The 20,483-nt window shown below is 38.5% G+C and overlaps 2 protein-coding genes across 9 annotated transcripts in view; one reads left to right on the top strand and one right to left on the bottom strand.

Moving 5' to 3' along the window:
* Nucleotides 1-870: 870 nt before the first annotated feature.
* Nucleotides 871-14,135, bottom strand: GOLT1B (golgi transport 1B). Of its 2 annotated transcripts, none has more exons than XM_068654915.1 (5): nucleotides 13,963-14,135; nucleotides 10,215-10,306; nucleotides 8,283-8,461; nucleotides 4,846-4,927; nucleotides 871-3,464 (listed from the first exon to the last, which is right to left on the bottom strand). In XM_068654915.1, the coding sequence occupies exons 1-5, from the start codon at nucleotides 13,985-13,987 to the stop codon at nucleotides 3,426-3,428; spliced, it is 417 nt and encodes a 138-aa protein (XP_068511016.1). In that variant the 5' UTR covers nucleotides 13,988-14,135; the 3' UTR covers nucleotides 871-3,425. The 2 variants fall into 2 exon arrangements, with proteins under 2 accessions (XP_068511016.1, XP_068511023.1); XM_068654922.1 differs by lacking the exon at nucleotides 871-3,464 and adding an exon at nucleotides 3,834-3,857.
* Nucleotides 14,102-20,483, top strand: part of RECQL (RecQ like helicase) — a 20,620-nt gene continuing 14,238 nt past the window's right edge. For 4 of the 7 annotated variants that reach the window (XR_011088692.1, XM_068654849.1, XM_068654843.1 and 1 more), the window contains exons 1-4: nucleotides 14,130-14,273; nucleotides 16,076-16,145; nucleotides 18,208-18,405; nucleotides 19,715-19,894. Coding sequence is in view for 6 of the 7 variants with exons in the window: in XM_068654849.1 (XP_068510950.1) it covers nucleotides 16,130-16,145; nucleotides 18,208-18,405; nucleotides 19,715-19,894 (394 nt within the window). In the remaining variant the exon portion in view is untranslated. The other 3 variants (XM_068654871.1, XM_068654882.1, XM_068654863.1) reach the window with 3 other exon arrangements.

Here is a 20,483-nt window from a genome sequence, read left to right as displayed (position 1 = left end):
CTTTTAAATCAGAAGACATTAACTCTTTAGAATTCTTAGGATAGAAACAACTCTGGTAAAATTGGGAGGCTGGAACTTCAGTCAAAATAAGTTTTTTAAGGCATGAACTAACACACAGAACCAATGTAACACCTCAACAAATTAAAATGCCTCCTTTGGTGTTTTCCTACTCTCTCTGAAAATAAACAACAGCCCACTGTAAGCTTGCACATTACCACAGAAGAGTGAGCCTCCTTATCAGGTCACTCTCTCTAGGATATAGAGAAGTAATGCTCATATCCATGACAAACAGAAAGCACAAGGACCAGGACCTGCTCTAAGTGCTAGACTGGTGCTTTTCTTCCTCCAAAACTATTTCTTCTCTTCCTATGTGAGGAGGGTAGGGTAGTTTAACATATAAAGCATTTCTCACCTAATTGTGATTTCCCTTTTGTTGTGATGTTTGAAAATAGAATGTCAACAACCAGCTGAGAACATGCCTCCAAGTTGTTGCTCCTGCCTGAATAAACAGATTCTGACTGCAGTACTGAAATTTAACAAGAAACAAAGCAGAAGAAAGGCTTTCGTGGGTAATACTGCAGTTGAGAACATCCTATTTGTCAGGCATTTACATGTGGATTACCCCTTGATTTAAAAACAAGTAACATCTTATGTATAGGTAGATGCCTAAAGAAGAAAGAGGGGGATGCTTATGTAAGAGAAAATTTATTGTAAGAGGCAACCTTTCTATTTAAGATTAATCAGACTATTTACTATGCAAGTAACATCAGTGTAAGACAGCAAGGCAGTAACAAAGCATACTCATTAACCTTTGGAAAGGAAAAACTTGTCAAAACACCTAAAATTTGCATGTAAGGAGACACAAAGACATTATAGAAAAAGGTACCCATTTATTCAAGGTATGACAAGTATATTTACAATATTCATTTGCTCAGAATAAGATCCATCCTTATGATTTTTGAAGCAGCAGTTATAAATTACATTTAAAAGGGGAAAAGTTCTAAACATGTTTCTGTTAGAGATTTTTACAATGACAGAAACATTTAAGGCTAAGTAGTTTTGACCGTTGCTGCCACCCATATTTATCTTGACAAAACCGTCTGAAAGACAATGCTACCTTGAGGGATAAAGACAAGGCTAAATTCAACATACAATTTTGTTCCCTCAGATGCATATCACAGCGATTCACATCTGACAAAAACTGACTTTTTAAAAATAAATAATAAATTAAATAGAGGCAAGATGAGCTGCCTATGTATCAGTTTCAGAGGGCTAAAAGATCACACACAGCAGTGCCTTCATCACCTCTGAAAGATATGAGATTTCTTGGTGGTGAGTGTACTTCAGCTTACCAAGTGATTTGCTTTCAGTCAGAGTTCCAGAGTCATGTGGTACAATCCACCTCTCCCATTAGATTATTTTTCAAAAGACAGGAAGAAAAATCTTCAGGTAGCTGACTTCTAACATAAATACTGCTTTAAACAGTACTTGATTCCCACAGTAAGGACCACTGCTCTACCAAAGCAGATACGATGAGTTTGCCGAACAGTTGTAGTATTATTTCTAGTCATTTAGCACTCAACAGATCTGCAGGAGCAGTTAAAATTGGTTCATCTCTGAGGTAGGAGCCACAAGTCATATTTACTCCTGTCTGTAAACTGTAACAGACAAATGCTATCAGGCAAGTATAGCCAACTTTTCATATAAACATTCATAAAAACACTTTTTTTTCAGATGTTCTTCATTATAGATGTCATAGCATTTTTTTCCCACTGAATTATTTTGTGCCTGTTTGAGAAGAAAGCAAATTAAGTATGGAAGCTAGAAATAGTAGGCTGCAGGCATTAATGCAGTTGTAGTGAAAAAAAACTTATGCCTTATACAAATAAACTTTGGAGCAACTTCCAGAATGGTTAGTATGTAAGGATTCTTCTTACCAGTTGTTTTGAAAAAAATACCAATTTTAACTGCATAGTAAAAAAAATGTCATTAGACCTTTAAGACTACATAGCTACTTGAAACACTACACCATTGCGTTTGATTAAGTTTGTGGGATTACACAAAGAAAAAAAGTGAAAAACAACAGAAAACCACAGAACCTTCACAAATACAACTTTAAATTATTATTATTTCTTTTTAGGTGAGGACGCTATGAAACTAAACCTATTGGAAGTGCACAATGCTTAGCATTCCAGTAGAAGCAAAAGTTTGACCTTTGCATTATTAGGGGACATTTATTCCAGATTAGATAAGAATCTCTAACAGCTAAATTGTTGTTATAATTGAGAGAAGTTTTAAATTATTTGAAGATAACCCAAGTAACAATTTACGAAACATACTGAGATTGGCACTTGATTTTTAGTTGGCCTGTTAGCTCAGTTTACTCCCAATGGACTCACATACACAGAATTTTAAGTTTTCCTTTTATTTCTGTAAAAAATAAAAGTCAATTTGTAGTTCCAAAATAAACAAAGAAACCTTAGCTTCAAACCATTTAAAAACAAATGTTCATATTTTGATAAGATACATTTCACAAAGTTCATGTCAGCACCTTAACCAAATGCATGTTTTGTGAACCACACATATTTCAAAGTTTTAATGTTAGTGAGAAGGGGCTACATTCTCACCCAGATGCAGACATCATATGAGGAGAACAAACTGGAAGGAGTGTAAGTCAATTTCCAGAGTTCTCTGTTGAACTCTGCACATTCAGAACCAACATTTAAGACTGAAGTTATTAAAGATTGACCTTTTGCATATTCCAAAAAGGAAGGCAAATACAATCAACTTACATTTGGCTTTGAAACATTAAGATAACAATGTTTTATTTCAGCCACATATTTACAAAAATGTTTACAACAGAACTGTGTAGGGTTTCCTTTTTTTGTCACAATACACTTAAAGATGAATAGTCATCTTAACTTTCATGCAAAAGACGCATCTCTTGTTACACAAGAAGTTGTGTTGTGGTTTTGTTTTGTTTTGTTTTTTGCACACTCTGAGGGTAGCAAGCAGAGGGTTGGGTAAGTTGGGATCACCCTTAAAAATGGAGGCCTGTTTGCTCTACTGCACCTTGACAATAAGGAGGTAAAGTACAGGCACCTTTAAATCCAAAAGGGTTCATTGCCTCTAGCACGTTTTCCAAAATCAACAAAAATAGTCTTGAACAGTTGTAACATGTTATTCCATGACTTTCACCTCTTCAGTTTACTTCCTGAACTCTGGAGTTACTTTTCCTAGAAGCATACTTGCTGAGCTTCTTTTCTAATGTATATTGTTGACTATACATTTTAATTTAAACTGTTACATAAAGAATGTTACAAGCTTTTCCTTTGTACACAACTTACTCTTTGTGCTGAGTATTCTTCAAAAGGATTTTATAAATAATACAGTAAGTTTAGAATCAGTCTTCTGCTGCCTTGTCATTATACCATGTTGTTGCTTTCTCCAACTTTATCTACAAGCTGCGGAAAAGGAGAAAAGTAGAAAAGTTTTAGGCTGCATTATATTTATGTACATTGTAATTACTCTCAAATATAACTCGCTACTTGCACAGTTAATATGCGACTGAAAATGAGAGTCAAATAGTACTCACCAAGATCTCATGATTTAAGTTTGTGAAAATTAAAAGTCTTACATTGCAACTGTGTTTCTGCATGACATGTTTTCTCATATAGACATTAACAGTGCAACATGAAGATGCAACAGAATGAAAAAGGAAATATAAGAATGCAGATACCACTGCTAGCTTAATGATTAAAACAAAACAATACAGTATCAGCCACACATGCATTAGTAGACCAAGTAAGATATTTCAACTGACCATTACTGTGGATTCTCTTCTGAGCCTACGTAGGCTTTGAATAAAACATTAACAATTATCTTTTTATAACAAGATTTAACCCCATTATGATCAAATTAAATGAGTAGACAAGATCAATTGACAAGTGAAGCATTCAATTGATCACAAATGAGCCAGAACTTGGCCTAAACTGTAGGATTGGAACAGATGATCTTAAACACTAATTTTTTAAAAAACAGACTATATACATCTGAGTTATATCCCCTATTATTTTTTAAGTAGTAGCTATTAAAACTGTAGCTTTGAAAATCAGGGTTAAAAACATTTATGGCAAAATACATACAGAAATTAGCACAGTAAAAGTAGTTGACCAAAACACCCTACCTAGGTTATCATCTTTCTGGCACCTGTTAATTGTCTTCAAGCCATAACTACTTAAATCAAGAAAATGGAAAACTGCATGTGATTTGAAGAAGTTTAATAAATAGCAAGAATTAATCTGGTACAAGGGACCTGAATAAATATTGTACTTGATGAACGAGTATGGATCATAAGAGTTTCTGGATTCACCATATAAGGTACATATTTACAGTAAACAATCCTCTTTGCTTTCACAGGTCACTTTTCATAGATATATCCAACTACTACACAAAGGAGAACAGTGCCCTTCTCACTTGACAGACAGGAGATCAGGCACAGAACTGTTGGCCTGAGGTGACCACCTCTTTGTGGTCACCTCAAGCCAACGAGGCAGGAATCAGAGCCCTGGCATTCTGAGTCACAATTCAGTGCTCTTTCTACTTCACAATGCTTAAGCGGGGGCAACTTCCACAAAGATGTCTTTTTGTTCCTTTTACATTTAAAAACCTCTCACTGGGAATGAAGTTCATCTGTATGGTACCAGACCTATACAGGAATACAATTTCAGAGCAGTGAATTTGAGTGTATCTGCTTTAATTCCAATGCATTTCTACTATTGCAATAACAATAATTACAAAAAACAGTAAAAGCCTCAAATTTTACATTGAGTACCGAACACTTACCGAGCTTATACCAGGTAAATTCAAGAGGGAACCAAGGACTGGAACTCTTCTAATAAAGCCAACCACCACAGGAAAGAACCCCCTTTAGGTAAAATATCAGAAGATTTTTATTAGTTTTTATAATTAAACTGTTCCAACGTTGTTGTGAAATGAAGAAATAGAAGTTGACTCTAAAACCAAGACTAAAGTCCTGTAGCTTCTTCACTGAAAGTTATTTAACCAAATAAATGAACACATTCAGAAGAGAAAGGAAAACACACAAAAAGCTTTTTTAAATGGACAAACATTTTCTTCAGAACTCTGAGTCAGCTCTTCAAAAAAAGTAACTAAGAAGTGAATATCCAACTTAATCAACAGAACTGATGCTCCCAACTAATAACACATTCTTACAATACCTAATGTAAAGCACACTTCAAGTTAATTCCAATTCCCTTTGAAACTATATATAACAATCTTCATATTCACTGAAGAAAATTAAGCATGACACAGTTGAACATTCACTTCTTTGACAAGTTTACGTAAAGTCAGAAATTTGAATAATGAGCCAGGGGTTGCTGCCTAGGATAGCTGCTATGGTCTAACGTCCCCTTTGTATCTGTAACAGTAAAACAAGTTTCTATGGCAGTATCTCAGCTGTTTGCAGTCAACTGTTGCAATTCAGCTGCTGCTGACATTCTGAGTTGAGCTATACACTCCCTGCATAGAATAAGGATTAACACATAATGAAACCTCAGTCACATCAGAACAGCAAGATTTCACTATTCACCATCCTCTTACTGGTAGGAACTTTTTGCTGTGCATATCTTAAATACCAGCAACATGTCCGTATGATTTTCTTATTATTTAAAAAAAAAAAAAAAAAACATCATTTCACTGATCCAGTAAATCATGATATGCAGGGCACACAAACCACTTGTAAGACACTAAAAGAGTTGGTATAGCCAAGAATAAGAAATAGTCATTATGGGTAGGATAGTATTTTTAGCCATAACTTCGAATGTGTGTAATCTGAACAAGGCTCCAAAAGCAGTTTAGAGTATAACAAGAAACTGTACTGTAATAGCCTTCTCCAGTGAATGAAATTTAAGTGCATGAAGGTATGGCAAACCTCTGATAGGAAACTTGTGGCAGTATCTTAAATAAAAAAGGGAAAGACATTCCAGATTTAAATCTGAGTAAGTGAGAAAGCGATGACTGCTCTTTTCAGTGAGATGATGCATGCTAAATAAATGAAATCATTGCAATCATGTCACCTCTTTTGTATTTTTGGTCACTAGTACCTAACCTTTGTTTTGTGCACAACAGGGGCTCTGCTATTACTTCTACAGGGTATGCGAAAGATGATTGTGTAAAAGTAGTCCAGCTACACAAGATAACAACCCACACGCAAAAATTCTTCAGCCACCAGAACACCTAGTGGAACTGGTTTTAAGAGGTCTACAAATCACAAGACTGAATGAAGGATAATACAGTACCACCCTATCTGAATATAGTATCCTATAAATAACCCTAGTGATATAGTATCACCTTAGCTGAAGTAGTCAGTAGAACAGCTAAATTGCTCCTAATAAAATCTTTTCATATAAAAATCCTGGCAAGCCATGTAACTGAAGTCATTAGGACATGCAGAAATTCCCACCCTCACAACAGGCTGATCTAACAAATCCAAAACCGCATATGCTGATCTTGTATTCCTTCAGCCTAAGGGGATCATGTACTTCAGAGACCAGTGATAACCATGAAGATTTCCTGGTATGCAAACAAGCTGGGTGGTCCTGAGGAATTATATGAAGTTGTGCATGAGGAAAGGAAACATTTTTTTCCTTCTTCAGAAAGGAAAAAGTTGCCAGAAAGGTGACTGTGGTTGAAATTAATGAGTCAAGCAAAACAAATACCTTTGAAGTAGTAGCTAGCTACCACTGTAGCAAGAGATTAAGATTCTGACAACTATTAAGCACTAGAAGAGATTATCTAGATACATTTTAAGTTAAAACAGGTGAGCAGCATTCACTTGGAATTATTTATCCATTGTTGATACTATTCTGGGTAAGAGATAGTCCTACCGACCTAAGGAAAACTACTGACCTTCTTTAATCCTTTCAACGTTATTTTATCCTGATAGCCCCTAGCTAGCGCAAACGGATAATCCATGAATAATTATATTTGCTTAGACATAGCAATTTATAATTCTGTTTGGAAAGATACTCTACTCCATTTGGTACTGGCTGATTAAACCCAAGTAACATGTGCAATAAGTGACAACGTATTCAGTGAAATAGTGATTTTGAAAACATTTGCAGTGATGTTGAGTTCAGAATACCACAGTGTAAAACAATAAGAAGCATATGTTAAAACTGCAAGACAAGTTTTCAGAAATCTGCATGTTCAACAGGAAACAAGGTAAATACTCTTGAGATATCCTATCTAAAGAGTTCAAATGTCAGATTAACATACCATTTTAGTAAGTGGAAGAAAAGAGTAGCAGGAAAGCAATGTTTTGATTCCAAGTATGAGAGACTGTATTATTTAGCCAGCAGCTGAACACTTTGAAAAAATTTCAGACGGCCTTGTATTAGATTAATAAGTATTAACAGAACAGTCTTCTGAATGGAAGTCCAAGAACCAATAAAAGCCTCCCTTCTTACTTATTAGCACACTTTCTGCTTTGTTTTCCAGAGTATGGAGCTTCAACCATGGAAATATAAATAAAAATACATATACATTGTAAGGGATACATTGTAAGGGATTCACCCTTACAATTACATTTATAAGAAGTGCAATGACATGTTGTGCCAGATGCACCATATCTCTTGTAACATGTATGAAGATGTAACATGGATAAAGATTGCTGTTCAAGAACAAGAACATTCATAAGTACTTAACACATTTTGGACAACAGTAACCAAAACCAGCACATCATATATTCTAACTATCCTATGGCACAAGTGTGATGAAACATTACAGACCCCATCTTTCTATGGGGCTACCACAGTAATTAAATAGTAAGGTTACAAAAACAGGTCATCTGTAACTAAGTATTTTGCCTGTAAGAAAAGAGCAAAACCTCCACAAAAAAAAAAAAAAAAAAAAAGGAAGACCCTAGGTATTTAAGTTGCCTATTAGAAGAAAATACTTAAACTTAGGACTGCTAACAGTTTGGGCTCCCAAACATTTTGAAGCTGTGCAATTATTTGATTAGACATAAGCAACATTATCAAAGTCATTTTGGTATCTGCGTCAAACATTAACAGATTTGAGTCCTGAATAACACCAGCTTTTCACCTCTTGCAAATGTAAACCAACAACTTCATGAAAATCCTTCAAAAGTTAACATTCAAATAATGTTATTTTGCCAGTTGCAATACAGCACCACTAAACAAGTGCTTTTTTTTTTTTCCATGTACCAATACAGAAAGCAATTTGGAAAGAAGTCTTACCTGAATAATAGGAAGAACCCATAAATTTCAAGGATCATTCCTATCAAAGGCCAACCAATGAGAACTATGAGCACACCACCCAGGAAAAAGCCCGTCGCTTTCATTTTGTGTTTTTGGAAGAAGAACCTAAATGTTCTTTCTAAACCAATAACAAAAGCCAAGCCAGCCACAAATAAAACCTAGAAGATAAAAAAAAAAAAAACAAATAAAGAAAACAGCTAATTATATTCCTAAGTTTAGAATGCATATATGTTCTAAAACATGAGATTTGGTATTAAAGTAAGTTGTACAAAAAAGCACAGGGAGGGAGAATTGGGCAGTGTTTTCTTTTGTAAACTCCACCTTAAAGCGCTATACCTGGCATTCTAAATTTTTTTTAAGCAGATAGGTGAAAAATATTAGGAAGTGTACTGTTGTGGTTTTTAACAAACAGTCATGTCAGAAGACCTGGCTACAAAAATTGTCTTTCCTGTAATGTAAGTACCCTTGTTATCCACAATTGGTGCTGAAGCTTAGTTGTAGGAACCTTAGCTGTCAACAGTAGTGGGAACAGACATGCCGCAAAAGCACCTCTGTTCTGCAGCATGGCCATCTTCAAAAGCTCATGCTGCAGAAAGTCAATAATGGGAAAACAAACAAACAAACAAACAGGAAAGTCAAAACAGGAAAAAAAAAGTAGGGCATTACCAATTACATTCTTTAGCTTTAACTGTGTAACTATTTACTACATCCAATAGAGGCTGAACACTATCATGCTAGTGCAGACTATTTAAAGCCACTATGAGCGTCTTTCAGCAACAGAGAAGTTACTTCATCCTGTAAGCATACACCTGGCCAACATTTTTTGCTGAAAAGGGACAGTATCTCAGATTTTACTCAAGATTAACATAAACCTGAACTTCATCTATTAGTGTTATTTAATAAACTTTAACACTTAAAAAAAAAAAAAAAACAACTCTCTAAGGATACAGTACCTTTTCCTGCATTATCTTTGCCTACCATGGAGCCTTTCATTGTCTCTTCCTCCCTATTCATCACTTTCCCTAAACTGGATCTCTATTTCCACCTTCCATTAAGAAAAAAATATGCGTTATTTTATTTCTTACTCTTTTGCCATGCCCCCTAATTCAAATGCATACTTTTGAATTTTTCTTTAGGAAATCTGAGTGTTTGCTGCTGCTGCCACAGAAAGAAACTGATCAGTTTGGAGCACAGACTTTTAGGTATCACCAAAAGAGGATGCAAGTCTCTTTCAGGCTTTATGCTTTGACTGGCTGGCAAAGCTAGGAACAGCAGAGGCACAGCAATATCTGGTTTAAGGGAACACCACATTATTTTTCATTTGTTTGGCATTGGGAATTTTATGCATCGGCACTAGGATTTTTTTTAATCCTGCTTAAGCAGAAACTTCAATTTGGTAAAGACTGACGATATTACAGCTCACTACTATGAAAGGCAATTGGCTCTTCTAAGCCCAGATCAAGAATTCATGCTTCTCTCTTCCCTGATAAAGCACATCAAAACAGCGTTTAACAGAACACACAGAACACATTAGCATTGTTATCCAAATAGATACTTAGCTTTGACAGTTACAAGATCACAAAAAAGAAACATGTTAGTAATAACAGCCAACCTAAAAATCTTATTTGCATCAGCATAACAACTGTAAAACAAGTTGCTGCTTGTCTGAACAACATACCAAAGGCCTGACCTGAAGGAATGATGTTTAGATTGATAAGAGCTGCTCTAACTTTAATCAGGAAAAAGTGATTCACTCAAATCACGAGCATAACTCCTCCTTTACACCAAGTTACCACAGTATTTTTGTGTCCCAGTTTCAATGTGACAATATATTAAACTAAAAAGAGAACAATATATCATATACTTAATTCTGAGCAGTGCAGAATCTAAGACTGAAGAGTACACACTTACATTTCCAATAGCCAGAAGGGCTTTGTCAAAGAAGAGTATCATTCCAAAGAAAAGGAAAAACACTCCAAAGCCTGTTAAACCCATTCCAATCTCTGCAAAAAGAAACAAAAAATCAAGTATGTAACAAAACATGGCACCAGAAGAACTCACGCATAAAAATTGTGAGAAACCTGCAACATTTAATAAAGACATTTTAAATTCACAGACAAGCTCCCAGTCTATTTCATGACTACTTAAAAAACTTTCCTGAGCATAAAAAGTCTTGTAGATATGTTATTTCAATACCAGCTAGAGAAAGACTAACTGGTGGAAGCTGCTTATCATAAAAAGGATATATTTGAAACTATATACTGAAACAGAGTGCAACAAAAGCATGTATGCATATACACATAGGGCAAAGATCCCTTTTGATATACTGCTAGCATGGAGAAAAGGATTTTGTGAACAAATGAAACCTTGTTTTCCATTTTCAACTCTTATCCCATTTTGTCTGTTGCAGTAACACAAGTAACCCGTCCTTCCTATCCTCCTGAGGCCTCACATCCCACCTCACATGGCACTACCACCCAACTTCTGGATTAAACACCATTCCAGACAAATGCTGTAGGCTCCTTCCAAATTACATGTGCTGACTGCTGTTGAATATTAGCTTGGGTTCCCTGCCAGTTGTCACAGAACTTGCAGATACTCTGAGTTCTGCCTGTCTGAAAAGGTTGGACAAGAAACACTGGGTAGGCAAGAGTAGGACAGAAACTTTGCTTCTCTGGGAAGCCAGGCTCAAAGTGTCAAGCTATGATTAAAAGATACCATTTGGCAATAGCCTCCAAGGCATTTTGAAGAAAATACATACAAATACAAAACTTGTATTAAAATTAAAACTTGTAAGGCCTTCCTCTGACTCTCTCACAGACTGAATGAAGAGGAACAGCAGCAACCTGGCTGCAAAAGCCTTTGCAGTTATCCATGCGCTCACCATTATATTACCACTGTCCTTATGACTAGAGAAATTAGAAACCCACAGGATACATAAACATAGCTTAGCAAGAACAGCATTATTATAGATAGGGCAGCAATCCAGCATATATTGGGGACCCCAGTACTTTTGTATGGTCTAGCCTGAAAAACAAACAACCCAAAACCTTCACCACTACCATTAGCCAAATTAAAGCCAGAACAGTTATCTGTAGGTATTTTCTTTGCCCCTTTTGACTGCAATGTTGAGTTACTTGATTATTTATTGTTGCTTGAAGGGCTTACCAGAAAAGTAGTATCATAGTGCCTATTTCAGACTTGTATATAACAAACAAACAAAAAAAAAACTTTATTTGTAGCAAATGAATTCAGAACAGCTCAGAGTAAAGAAACATTCAAATTCCTCAACTTCCTTAAGGGCTGCTCTTTCAGCAAGGCTGCAGACCACACAGTGTTAAATCTGTAATTGTACAATACTGTCCACCACACTAAACCTATGCTATGAACATTTTAACCACTTAGGATTAAAACTACTACATAAGCAGACATTTACAATATTTATGATGAAACAGACGAATTGCAAGTTGTATTTTCAATGAAACTGCTGACTGAAACTAATACAACAATTGCAGCCTGCCCTTTTCTCTAGTGCTCTTTACTTTAGAAGCAGCAGAAACAATCTGGGAGGAAAACAGTGGGAGGCAGTGCTCCAAAAGAGTTACCAGCTGCCAGTAAGACAGAGTTGCAGCCACTGGAAGTGAGTATTCATTCCTCCTTCAGAAACACCACAAAGTAGGGATCTAACAAGAAGCAGAGGCTGACTCCCAACAGCTGCTGCACTTACTACTCTACACACTCCTGTATTCACCTAAAACACATTTGTAATCACTGCTATGACAAATTCAGATTCTCTTTAGAAGCCAACCATGTTCTCTGGTTAGCAGAGGAAAAAAAAAAAAAAAAGAAAGGAAAAGAGCCCACCATTATCACATCAAAGATTCCTGCTGAAAGCTGATGCGATATTGGCAGAGGGAAGTGGGAAGTACTTCTAGACTCATCTCAAATAGATGTTACTGATCAGATTCATATTAGAACTCAGATCCCCTCCCCCTCCCCCCAAGAATATCAAGTTCAGTATAACTAGCATTGCCATTGTGTACATCATCTTTGCAAACAATAAAGAAGGAAGTTTTATAGAGGGTGTGAGCTGGTTTTGAATGCCTTCTCCCTCTCACACCAGAATATTACTATATTGCTCAAATACAACCTCAGTGTCTAGAATGCAGAAACACACGCTAACCACATGATGTTCTGATTTTTATTTTTTTAAACAACTGCTTTCCCGAGAGGTGGGAGCAATGCTTTCTCAATGTTTCTGTGAAAATCCCATGAGCTGTGAGAGAGTATTGCAGCACTACATCAAAATCACTTCGCAAATACTAAAACTTAAGATACACTGCTTGTGAAAGTTCAGGGAAGACAACAGCATGTCCTCTATCTTTGGTATGAAAACAAGAATGGAGTCATGCACTATAGTCCTTCAGAAGCTTTAGAGTTGGGTTTTCAAATGTCAACTAATACAGTGCCCCTCTCCAGGTACTTATCACACTACTCCACTAGTGACTCTACAGCTAAGTATACTTTTTCCAAGCAGGAGTGAGTTTCAAAATAACTGAAGATATCTCTAGAATTTCAGAGAAATAATTAAATTAAAAACCCCCAAACTATACAGTATTTTACCTACTACTCTTGGATCTGAAAGTTAAAGGCAATAGAGTCAGCACAAGGAGTTAGGTGAAGGCCCCAAACAAGAAGCTAAGAAAAGTAAAACCGGAGAATAGATTTCTTCATCCTGAAGAGATATTTTGTTTCCTCTAATGAACAGTCCGGACCTGATGATAGGTGAATACACAAAAGCAAAGCCCGCAATGATTTAATGGGTCATAAAACTGAAATTAACACCAAAAAGCTACTACCTATTCAGTAACAAACCATAAAATCACACTGGAATCATCTCGAGAAATCCTTCACCTGGAATCTTGCTAGCCTGCTTTGCTGCCTGCCTTCATCCTTGGCCTTAGCTGGCTTTCCAGTACCCAGCTATCAAGATAAACTCAGATATAAACTTTATTATATATATATATATATTTTTACAGCTTTTACACACCTTCCTTCAAGTAACACTACAGTGGTTATTGCACAGCCTTATTTCCTTTCACAGCAGCCACGCTAATAAAGGACCACGTGCGTGACATTAGCATAAATCAGAGGCCTATCATTCTGCCTTACCTGGCAGTTTATGTGCCTGTGGACCCTCTCTGTGTTTTTGCTTTCAGCATCTCTATCCCCCAATGACGACAAGACCACGCTCCCATACAAGTTTTCCTTTATTGACTTTAGATTACGTGGCTGGCCCTCTCCTTACAACCCCTCCAAGACCACCTGAGAACTTCTACATCAGCAGGACCAAGCTGCAAGTGGCACCGTGCAGCCCCCGAGGGGGACCCGCAGAGCACCTCTGCCACCCACACACAAGGGGGGCACGAGAAGGGGGGCGCCCTGCCAGCTGCTGCTCGCTCAGCACCCAGCTCCCATTCATTCAGCTCCATCCCACCCGCCCCCAGAGCCCCACACCGGGAGGCTCCCGGAGCCCAGCCTAGCCCCACAAGGCGGGGGGCACCAGCCCCGGGCAAGCAGCCCCGCTCCCCCTGCCCGGCCCGCCCAGCCCCGGCTGCGGGCTCCCCTCAGCGCCCCCCGGGCCGGGCGCGGCGCTCACTCTGCGTGTCCGACAGCGAGATCATGGCGGCGGCAGCGGCAACAGCAGCAGCGGGAGCAACAAGCAAACGGGAGCGGAGCGGAGCGGCGGCAGCGGCCACGTCCTCCGGAAACACGCAGCCCCTGCGCCTCGCCACCGGCTGGAAGGAGGCCGGCAGCGGAAGAGGCGGAGCCCGGCAGCCGTCGGGGCCGTTTTGGGGCCGTTTCGGGCTGTTTTGGGGCCGCGGCTGTAAGCGCCGAGGTGGCTCCAGCGGGGGCGGCTGGAGGTGCGGGTGGGCCTGGGAACGGCCGGGCTGAGTGCTGGTCTGCGACGTGAGTTCGGCTTTAAGAAGAAATAAATTTGGTTCTTTAGTCGGGGGCTTATGGGGTGCTCGCCGGGGTGTGAGGGCTGCCCGCAGGTTGTGCCCTGCTGCTGCGTCGCGTGAGAGGCGCTTCCTCGGCTGTGAAGGCGATGGAGTGCATGGAATGGCCTCAGGCTGCGCCAGGGGAGGTTCAGGTTGGAAATGAGGAGACATTTCTGCTCATAAAGAGCAGTCAGGCACTGGGACGGGTTGCCCAGGGAGGTGGTGGAGTCACTGTCCCTGGGGGTATGCAAGGAGAGGCTGGACGTGGTGCTGTGGGGCATGGTTTAGTGGGTGACACTGGGCGATAGTTTGAGCAGATGATCTTGGAGGGCTTTCCCATCCTGAATGGTTCCGTGATGGGCTGGGCTCCGTGCACACGGTGCCCCTTGCACAGGGGTACCCCAGAGTTGGGGGCTGAGGGAGCTTCCAGCGCCAGGACGCTGAGCCGCAGGGTGACAAGTGACGCTGGTTCCCAACTTGTCATAGCTGTGGCCACCGCCTGTTTGCATAGCGGCCTTCTGCCTCCCCAGCAGGCTGCTTACAAAAAGCTCTAACGGGATGATGTGGTAGTAACCAGCTGTTCGTACAGTGGGGTGAAGCTCCCTAAGGGGCACAATGCTTTCGCTTGCCTTTTGTCCAAAAAAGCTCCTAAGGTATGAGTTCATCTTTATTCAGCTCCTTAGGAGCTGCATTTTTGAGGAGTCAAAGGGTAGGTGGGGACTTTGCTGGCAGTGCTGTTATAGAATCAGCTGGAAGGTATGCTGAGCTATGTCTTTTAGAGTCAGAATCTAAGCTAACAGCTTACAGAGCCTCAGCACCATAGAGGAGAACTATAGGTAACTTTGATTTGCTTCCCACACTTTGGATAAGAAAATGGCTTATGAGCTATCAGTCTGGTGATATTTGTGACTATTGCATTTATCTGGGGGGAACAGAAGTAGTGTATTGCATTTGCGGTTTGTCAGCTCTGTAGCTACTGATTTCTTTGTGTGTCCCTACCTGCTCTGTATTTTGGAGAAGCAAACGTTTCCAGATACTTTTGTGCAAGTGACAGGTGGTGGAAAGACAGGACCGGAACTCTGATTTTGTGGGTGATGTGGAAACTGCTGAATTATCCTATCAACTTCTGTCTGAAGTGTGGGACTTTGTGTTGTATACAGATTCTTCTGACAAATTCGGTCCTTCATTTGCATGTTCTTTGTTTATGTATGTATTTTTCCACCATTTGTAGGAACACAGTAAAATAGGTAGGATACAGATCAGCTTCTAGTGCTGGTCCACTGAATTTGCTCCCTTTCACCTTCTATGGGTGAGTATCCTCTAGGTATTATGGTGGATACTTTTCTAATGGACAGAATGTAATCGTTCTGATTTTTCTGTAAAGTAGTTGTTGAAGAGAACCAAAAAAGGTAGGCCTAGGGGAGGTCAACGACTGGTCTATATTACACCATTCATCTATTAAGAAGGAAGAGAGAGTGTTTTGTAAAATTTAAGTTTTGGTCAAAATTCACGTGGTTTCACTGGAAGACTGGTAAGCTCTGTGTAGCCTTAGGATCTGTTTATGACTTCTTATCTGTCCTTTTTGAAGAAGGGAAAAAAGCGTGTTGTCATGTAGTTGGGTATTTTTATTATGGACAGATTAAATGAACCTATACTTAACCTGTTATACTAACACCTTATATATTAATGAAAAATTTCTTGCAGTAGATTTGTTCTAAATGTAGAAGGATTAGTAATGCTGTGTGTGGTTTTTTTTTTCATTATTATTAGTGACAGTTTGGTTAAGCAAATTCTCCTGAGGATAGCCTTCTGTAATCTCCAGAGATGGCAGCTGTTGCAGGTAATCCAAAATTAGTATTCAGTATGTTCATTTTACTGCCTTTTGTCTAACAGACTAGATCACATGATGTTATTTATTGTTCTTTATATGAATTTAATGTATGCAGAAAGGAGTGTGTCAGCTCTGTGTTGTTACACATTGCCCAGAAGGCCAACTGCATTCTGGGCTGCATCAAAAGAGGAGTGGCCAGCAGGTCAAGGGAGGTGATTGTCCCCCTTTGCTCTGCCCTTGTGAGGCCCCACCTGGAGTGCTGCGTCCAGGTCTGGAGCCCCCAGCACAAGAAGGATGTGAAGCTTTTAGATTGGGTCCAGAGGAGGGACACAAAGATGATCAAGGGGCTGGAGCACCTCTCCTACAAAGATAGGCTGGGAGAGCTGGGGATGTTCAGCCTACAGAAGAGAAGGCTGACCTCATCGCAGCCTTTCAGTACTTAAAGGGGTCTTATAAAAAGGATGGATAGGGACTCTTGGGTAGATAATGATAAGACAAGGGGGAATGGTTTTAAACTGAAAGAGGGGAGATTTAGATTAGAGGTCAGAAGGAAATTCTTCTCTCAGAGGGTCGTGAGGCACTGGCACAGGCTGCCCAGAGAGGTTGTGGATGTCCCATCCCTGGAGGTGTTCAAGGCCAGGCTGGATGAGGCCCTGGGCAACCTGATTACTGGGTGGCATCCCTGCCCATGGCAGGGGGGTTGCAAGTGGGTGGTCTTTAAGATCCATTCCAGCCTGAGCCATTCTGTGATTCTATACTTCAGATGTGAAGAAAAAGGTTTTTTCATAGGATGGTAGAATGGTTTGGGTTGGAAGGGACTTTTTAAGATCACCTGGTCCAGGCCTCCTGTTTTTTTTTTTTTGTTTTTTTTTTTTTTGAACTGAATAACTTTTTGTTTCTTAGATTAAAAACTAAAATTTAAGTAGGTGTATCTGGCCAAATGACTTGACTTTCAGTGCTTTGACAGTATGCTTCATATTTTAAGACACTTTCAACTCATTCCTGCTGAATGAAAGTGGGCATTTTGGAAGACAAGTATCTCCGTTTTGTGTCATTTATAATGAGAATATCTTTTTCCATATGAATGATTTTTACTCCCATAAGCAAATTATCATATCTGCTATGTTTAGACCAAAACCAGTTATTTTGGAGGAAAAAAAAAAAAAAAAAGAAAAGACATTTCTTACGCTTTTCTAACCTGTCTCAGAAGTGGTGGTATGCGTTAAATGTTAATAACGTTTAACCTGGGGGCTTGAGTTCTAGAACACAATCCATAATTCAAACAGATGCACATAGGGATGTAAAAAGGCAAATCTCTGCCAAGTATTCACTTATATAAGTCAGCCTTTTGGGGAGCGTTTGCTTCAGCTTTTTCAGATGTGAACAGTGTGTGTAAAAGCTTTTGACCTCCATGTTCAAACCTTGACATTTAGCAAACACTCTGGTTCTGCATAAAAAGGGAGATCTGAGTGCAAGAAATAAAGCTTTCTGCTATTACCCCCATTTCCATCTTCAGAAGACCTTTGCTTGCTGAGTTTAATGTTGATTCTTACATGTAAATGATTTCTGCTAAAAATGTGCTAACATCGTGCTCACATTGAGAATGGCTGGACTACTGCTTTTGTGCTCATTGAAGCTCTTTCAGCTTTAATATCAGGCAAATGCAATTTGCTTTTCATTGCTCAACATACATCTGGAGAAAATAAGATAATGGCAAGCGTTTCTCTGGTGAGACACCGCTTCTGAGAAACTAGGTTGAGGTGATTTTTTATTAGTTATGTTGCATATCTCTCATACACTGTATTGGAGATGACAACCTAGAGTACATAGTTCCTAAATTAATAGGTCATATAAAACCACATATGTTGTTAAGCCTTGCTAAGTATTTTTACATGGTATGTATAAAGGTTAAGATGGTGTAAACTTAACTGGTAGGCCTATCATGCTGTCTTTTTCTCTAGATGCTGTTTATTTTTAATTTCGATTGTTCTTGATCAATGTGTGAAATACAATGCCCTTTAAAACTGTGATTAGTAGTCACTATTTTGCCTTCACCCTGTTTTCTCTTCAGTGCTAGAGGAGGAATTGCTTTCCATTGAAAATGAGCTGCAGGCAGTGGAGATGCAGATTCAGGAGCTTCTGGATAAACAACAGGAACTTATTCAGAAGAAGACAATGTTAAAAGGGCTGATAAAGAAGTCTTCAGGAGACTTGGAGGCAGGGGGAAGTAAAGAAACTGAAACCTCAGCTGAAGCGTGGAACAAAAGAGGTTTGAAGAGTCAAATTCAAATATTCTAGCACAGAAGTAATCTAATTCAGTATGGGAAAAATGTGTTCATACAGAGTTTTGTTTGGATAATGATATTGTTCCATTTCATTTTGTTCAGCTGGGTGGCCTGTCATCTTAATTACATGGGTTAATATTTGTACTTACCTCCCTGGGCATTCCTTAATACTAATCTGAGTTCTTATGGACAGAATTATGACAAGAATGGCCTGTTATAACTACTTTTATTCTTTTCTTGCTGCGAAGTCACAGCTTGACTGGAGTTGCTAAAAGAATCCAAGAGTAAACCTGCATGTATTGCAATACTTATTTTTAGATCAAAAATAATCAGGGAATAATTAGTCTGGATATTTTCTGGATTTGTTAATAAGTCTTGCACTCCTGAAGATACTTTGCACTGTCTCTCTGTGTTTTTTTTTGTTGTTGTTGTTGTTTTTTGTTGTTGTTGTTGTTGTTGTTTTTTTTTTTTTGCTTGAATGGGTGGTTTCTTCTGTGGGTTATTTAGCCCCACCATTTTACCTAGTGATGCAAATTAGATGGATGCTGACTGCTGAAAATCGTATAGCATGCATTATTTCGGTAGAGTTGGCCCTACTTACAAGTGTCCCACGGTGGTGTGAGGGCTGCTCTTCTTTTGGAAGTGCCATCTTTAAAATTAAATGTTAACTGAAGTCCTAGATAGCTGGTGGGTCTCGACTGTAATTCATGGCAAATTCAATTTAGATCTTCTTATTATTTTCCTCCTCTTCTACTTCACATGTAATTCGGAAGTGCATTGTTAGTTCCTGCCTGTATCTATTATATGTAGCTTTTTGTTTTGTTTGTTTTTTAATGAAATTGATTTTGTAGTCTAACCTATATTTGTCCAAGTTTGGTAAAACATTATGCACATATTGATACTTCATAATTGCAAATCACTGCTATTGAAGAGATTGATATGTTTTGCTTGTCTTTGTGCCTCGTTCTCTCCTTCTAAGCTTCAAAACCTAACACCTTTTTAATCAGATGCTGCATATTTACATATAGAATAAGAAGTACAGCTAAATTTGGTGTCGGTATAAAGCTTGCTGAAATCATTGGGAAGCTTTTCTTGTTTTCAGAGAACTTTGGAACTTGGCTGTGATCTCTGTAAATTAGGAAGCTAATGTGTGCCCTTATTGAATCGTTGAACACGTTCATGTATGTGAAATTACATCACTTTCAGATCTCGTTATTGTATATGTAAATTACTATTCCTTGTGTTTTAAGAAAGTAGTTATAAAATGCATGTTTGTTTTTTTTTTCTTAACAGATTTTCCATGGTATGAGAAGATAAAAACTGCATTGCAGAGCAAGTTTAAACTCCAGAAGTTCAGGACCTTGCAACTTGAAACAGTAAATGCTGTAATGTCAGGAAAGGATGTATTTCTCGTTATGCCTACAGGTGGTGGAAAGAGCCTTTGTTATCAGTTACCGGCTGTCTGTTCTGATGGTATGTAAAGGGAGGAAACAATATATGAACAATTTGATATAGTTACTCTCTTCTGTAGTTATATGAAGAATGCATGTTACATTGGAGTCTGATATCACAATATATGGGGTTGGGGGAAAGAGTGAAGATTTGAGGGGGAGATTTACTGGAAATACTTGTTTTGTTCTTTTTTATTTATTTATTTTAAGGAGTAGTAGCAGCTTTAGATCCAGATTATTTGGGAGACACTCTGTGTATTCATTTGTAAAAACAAGTATTCATTGTAGTTTTCAAACTTTTTTTTTTTTAATAACCCATCCAATTGCTTGAAAAAATCTAACCTACCAATACCTAGCATTGCTTAGTTATGTGTTACCTCATGACACAGCTGTGAATCTAACTTGCTTTGTTTTGTATATTAGTTCTTATACTCTGTTGCAGCACAGTTGTTTGTGGTCTAGATTCTAAGAAAATGTTCATGTCAAAGACAGTTGATCAAATTTATCCCTATGTGACCTATCGCTCCCTTATATGTCTAGGAGAGGAATCTGCTACTAAGCATGAAGTTTAAGTGCCTGTTGGGCAGTTCTTACAGAACAGGATTGATGCA

Source organism: Anas acuta, chromosome 1 (assembly GCF_963932015.1).
Source record: "Anas acuta chromosome 1, bAnaAcu1.1, whole genome shotgun sequence".
Classification (NCBI taxonomy): domain Eukaryota; kingdom Metazoa; phylum Chordata; class Aves; order Anseriformes; family Anatidae; genus Anas; species Anas acuta.
Note: the sequence above shows the minus strand (reverse complement) of the source record. Positions and strands in the feature narration are given on the sequence as shown.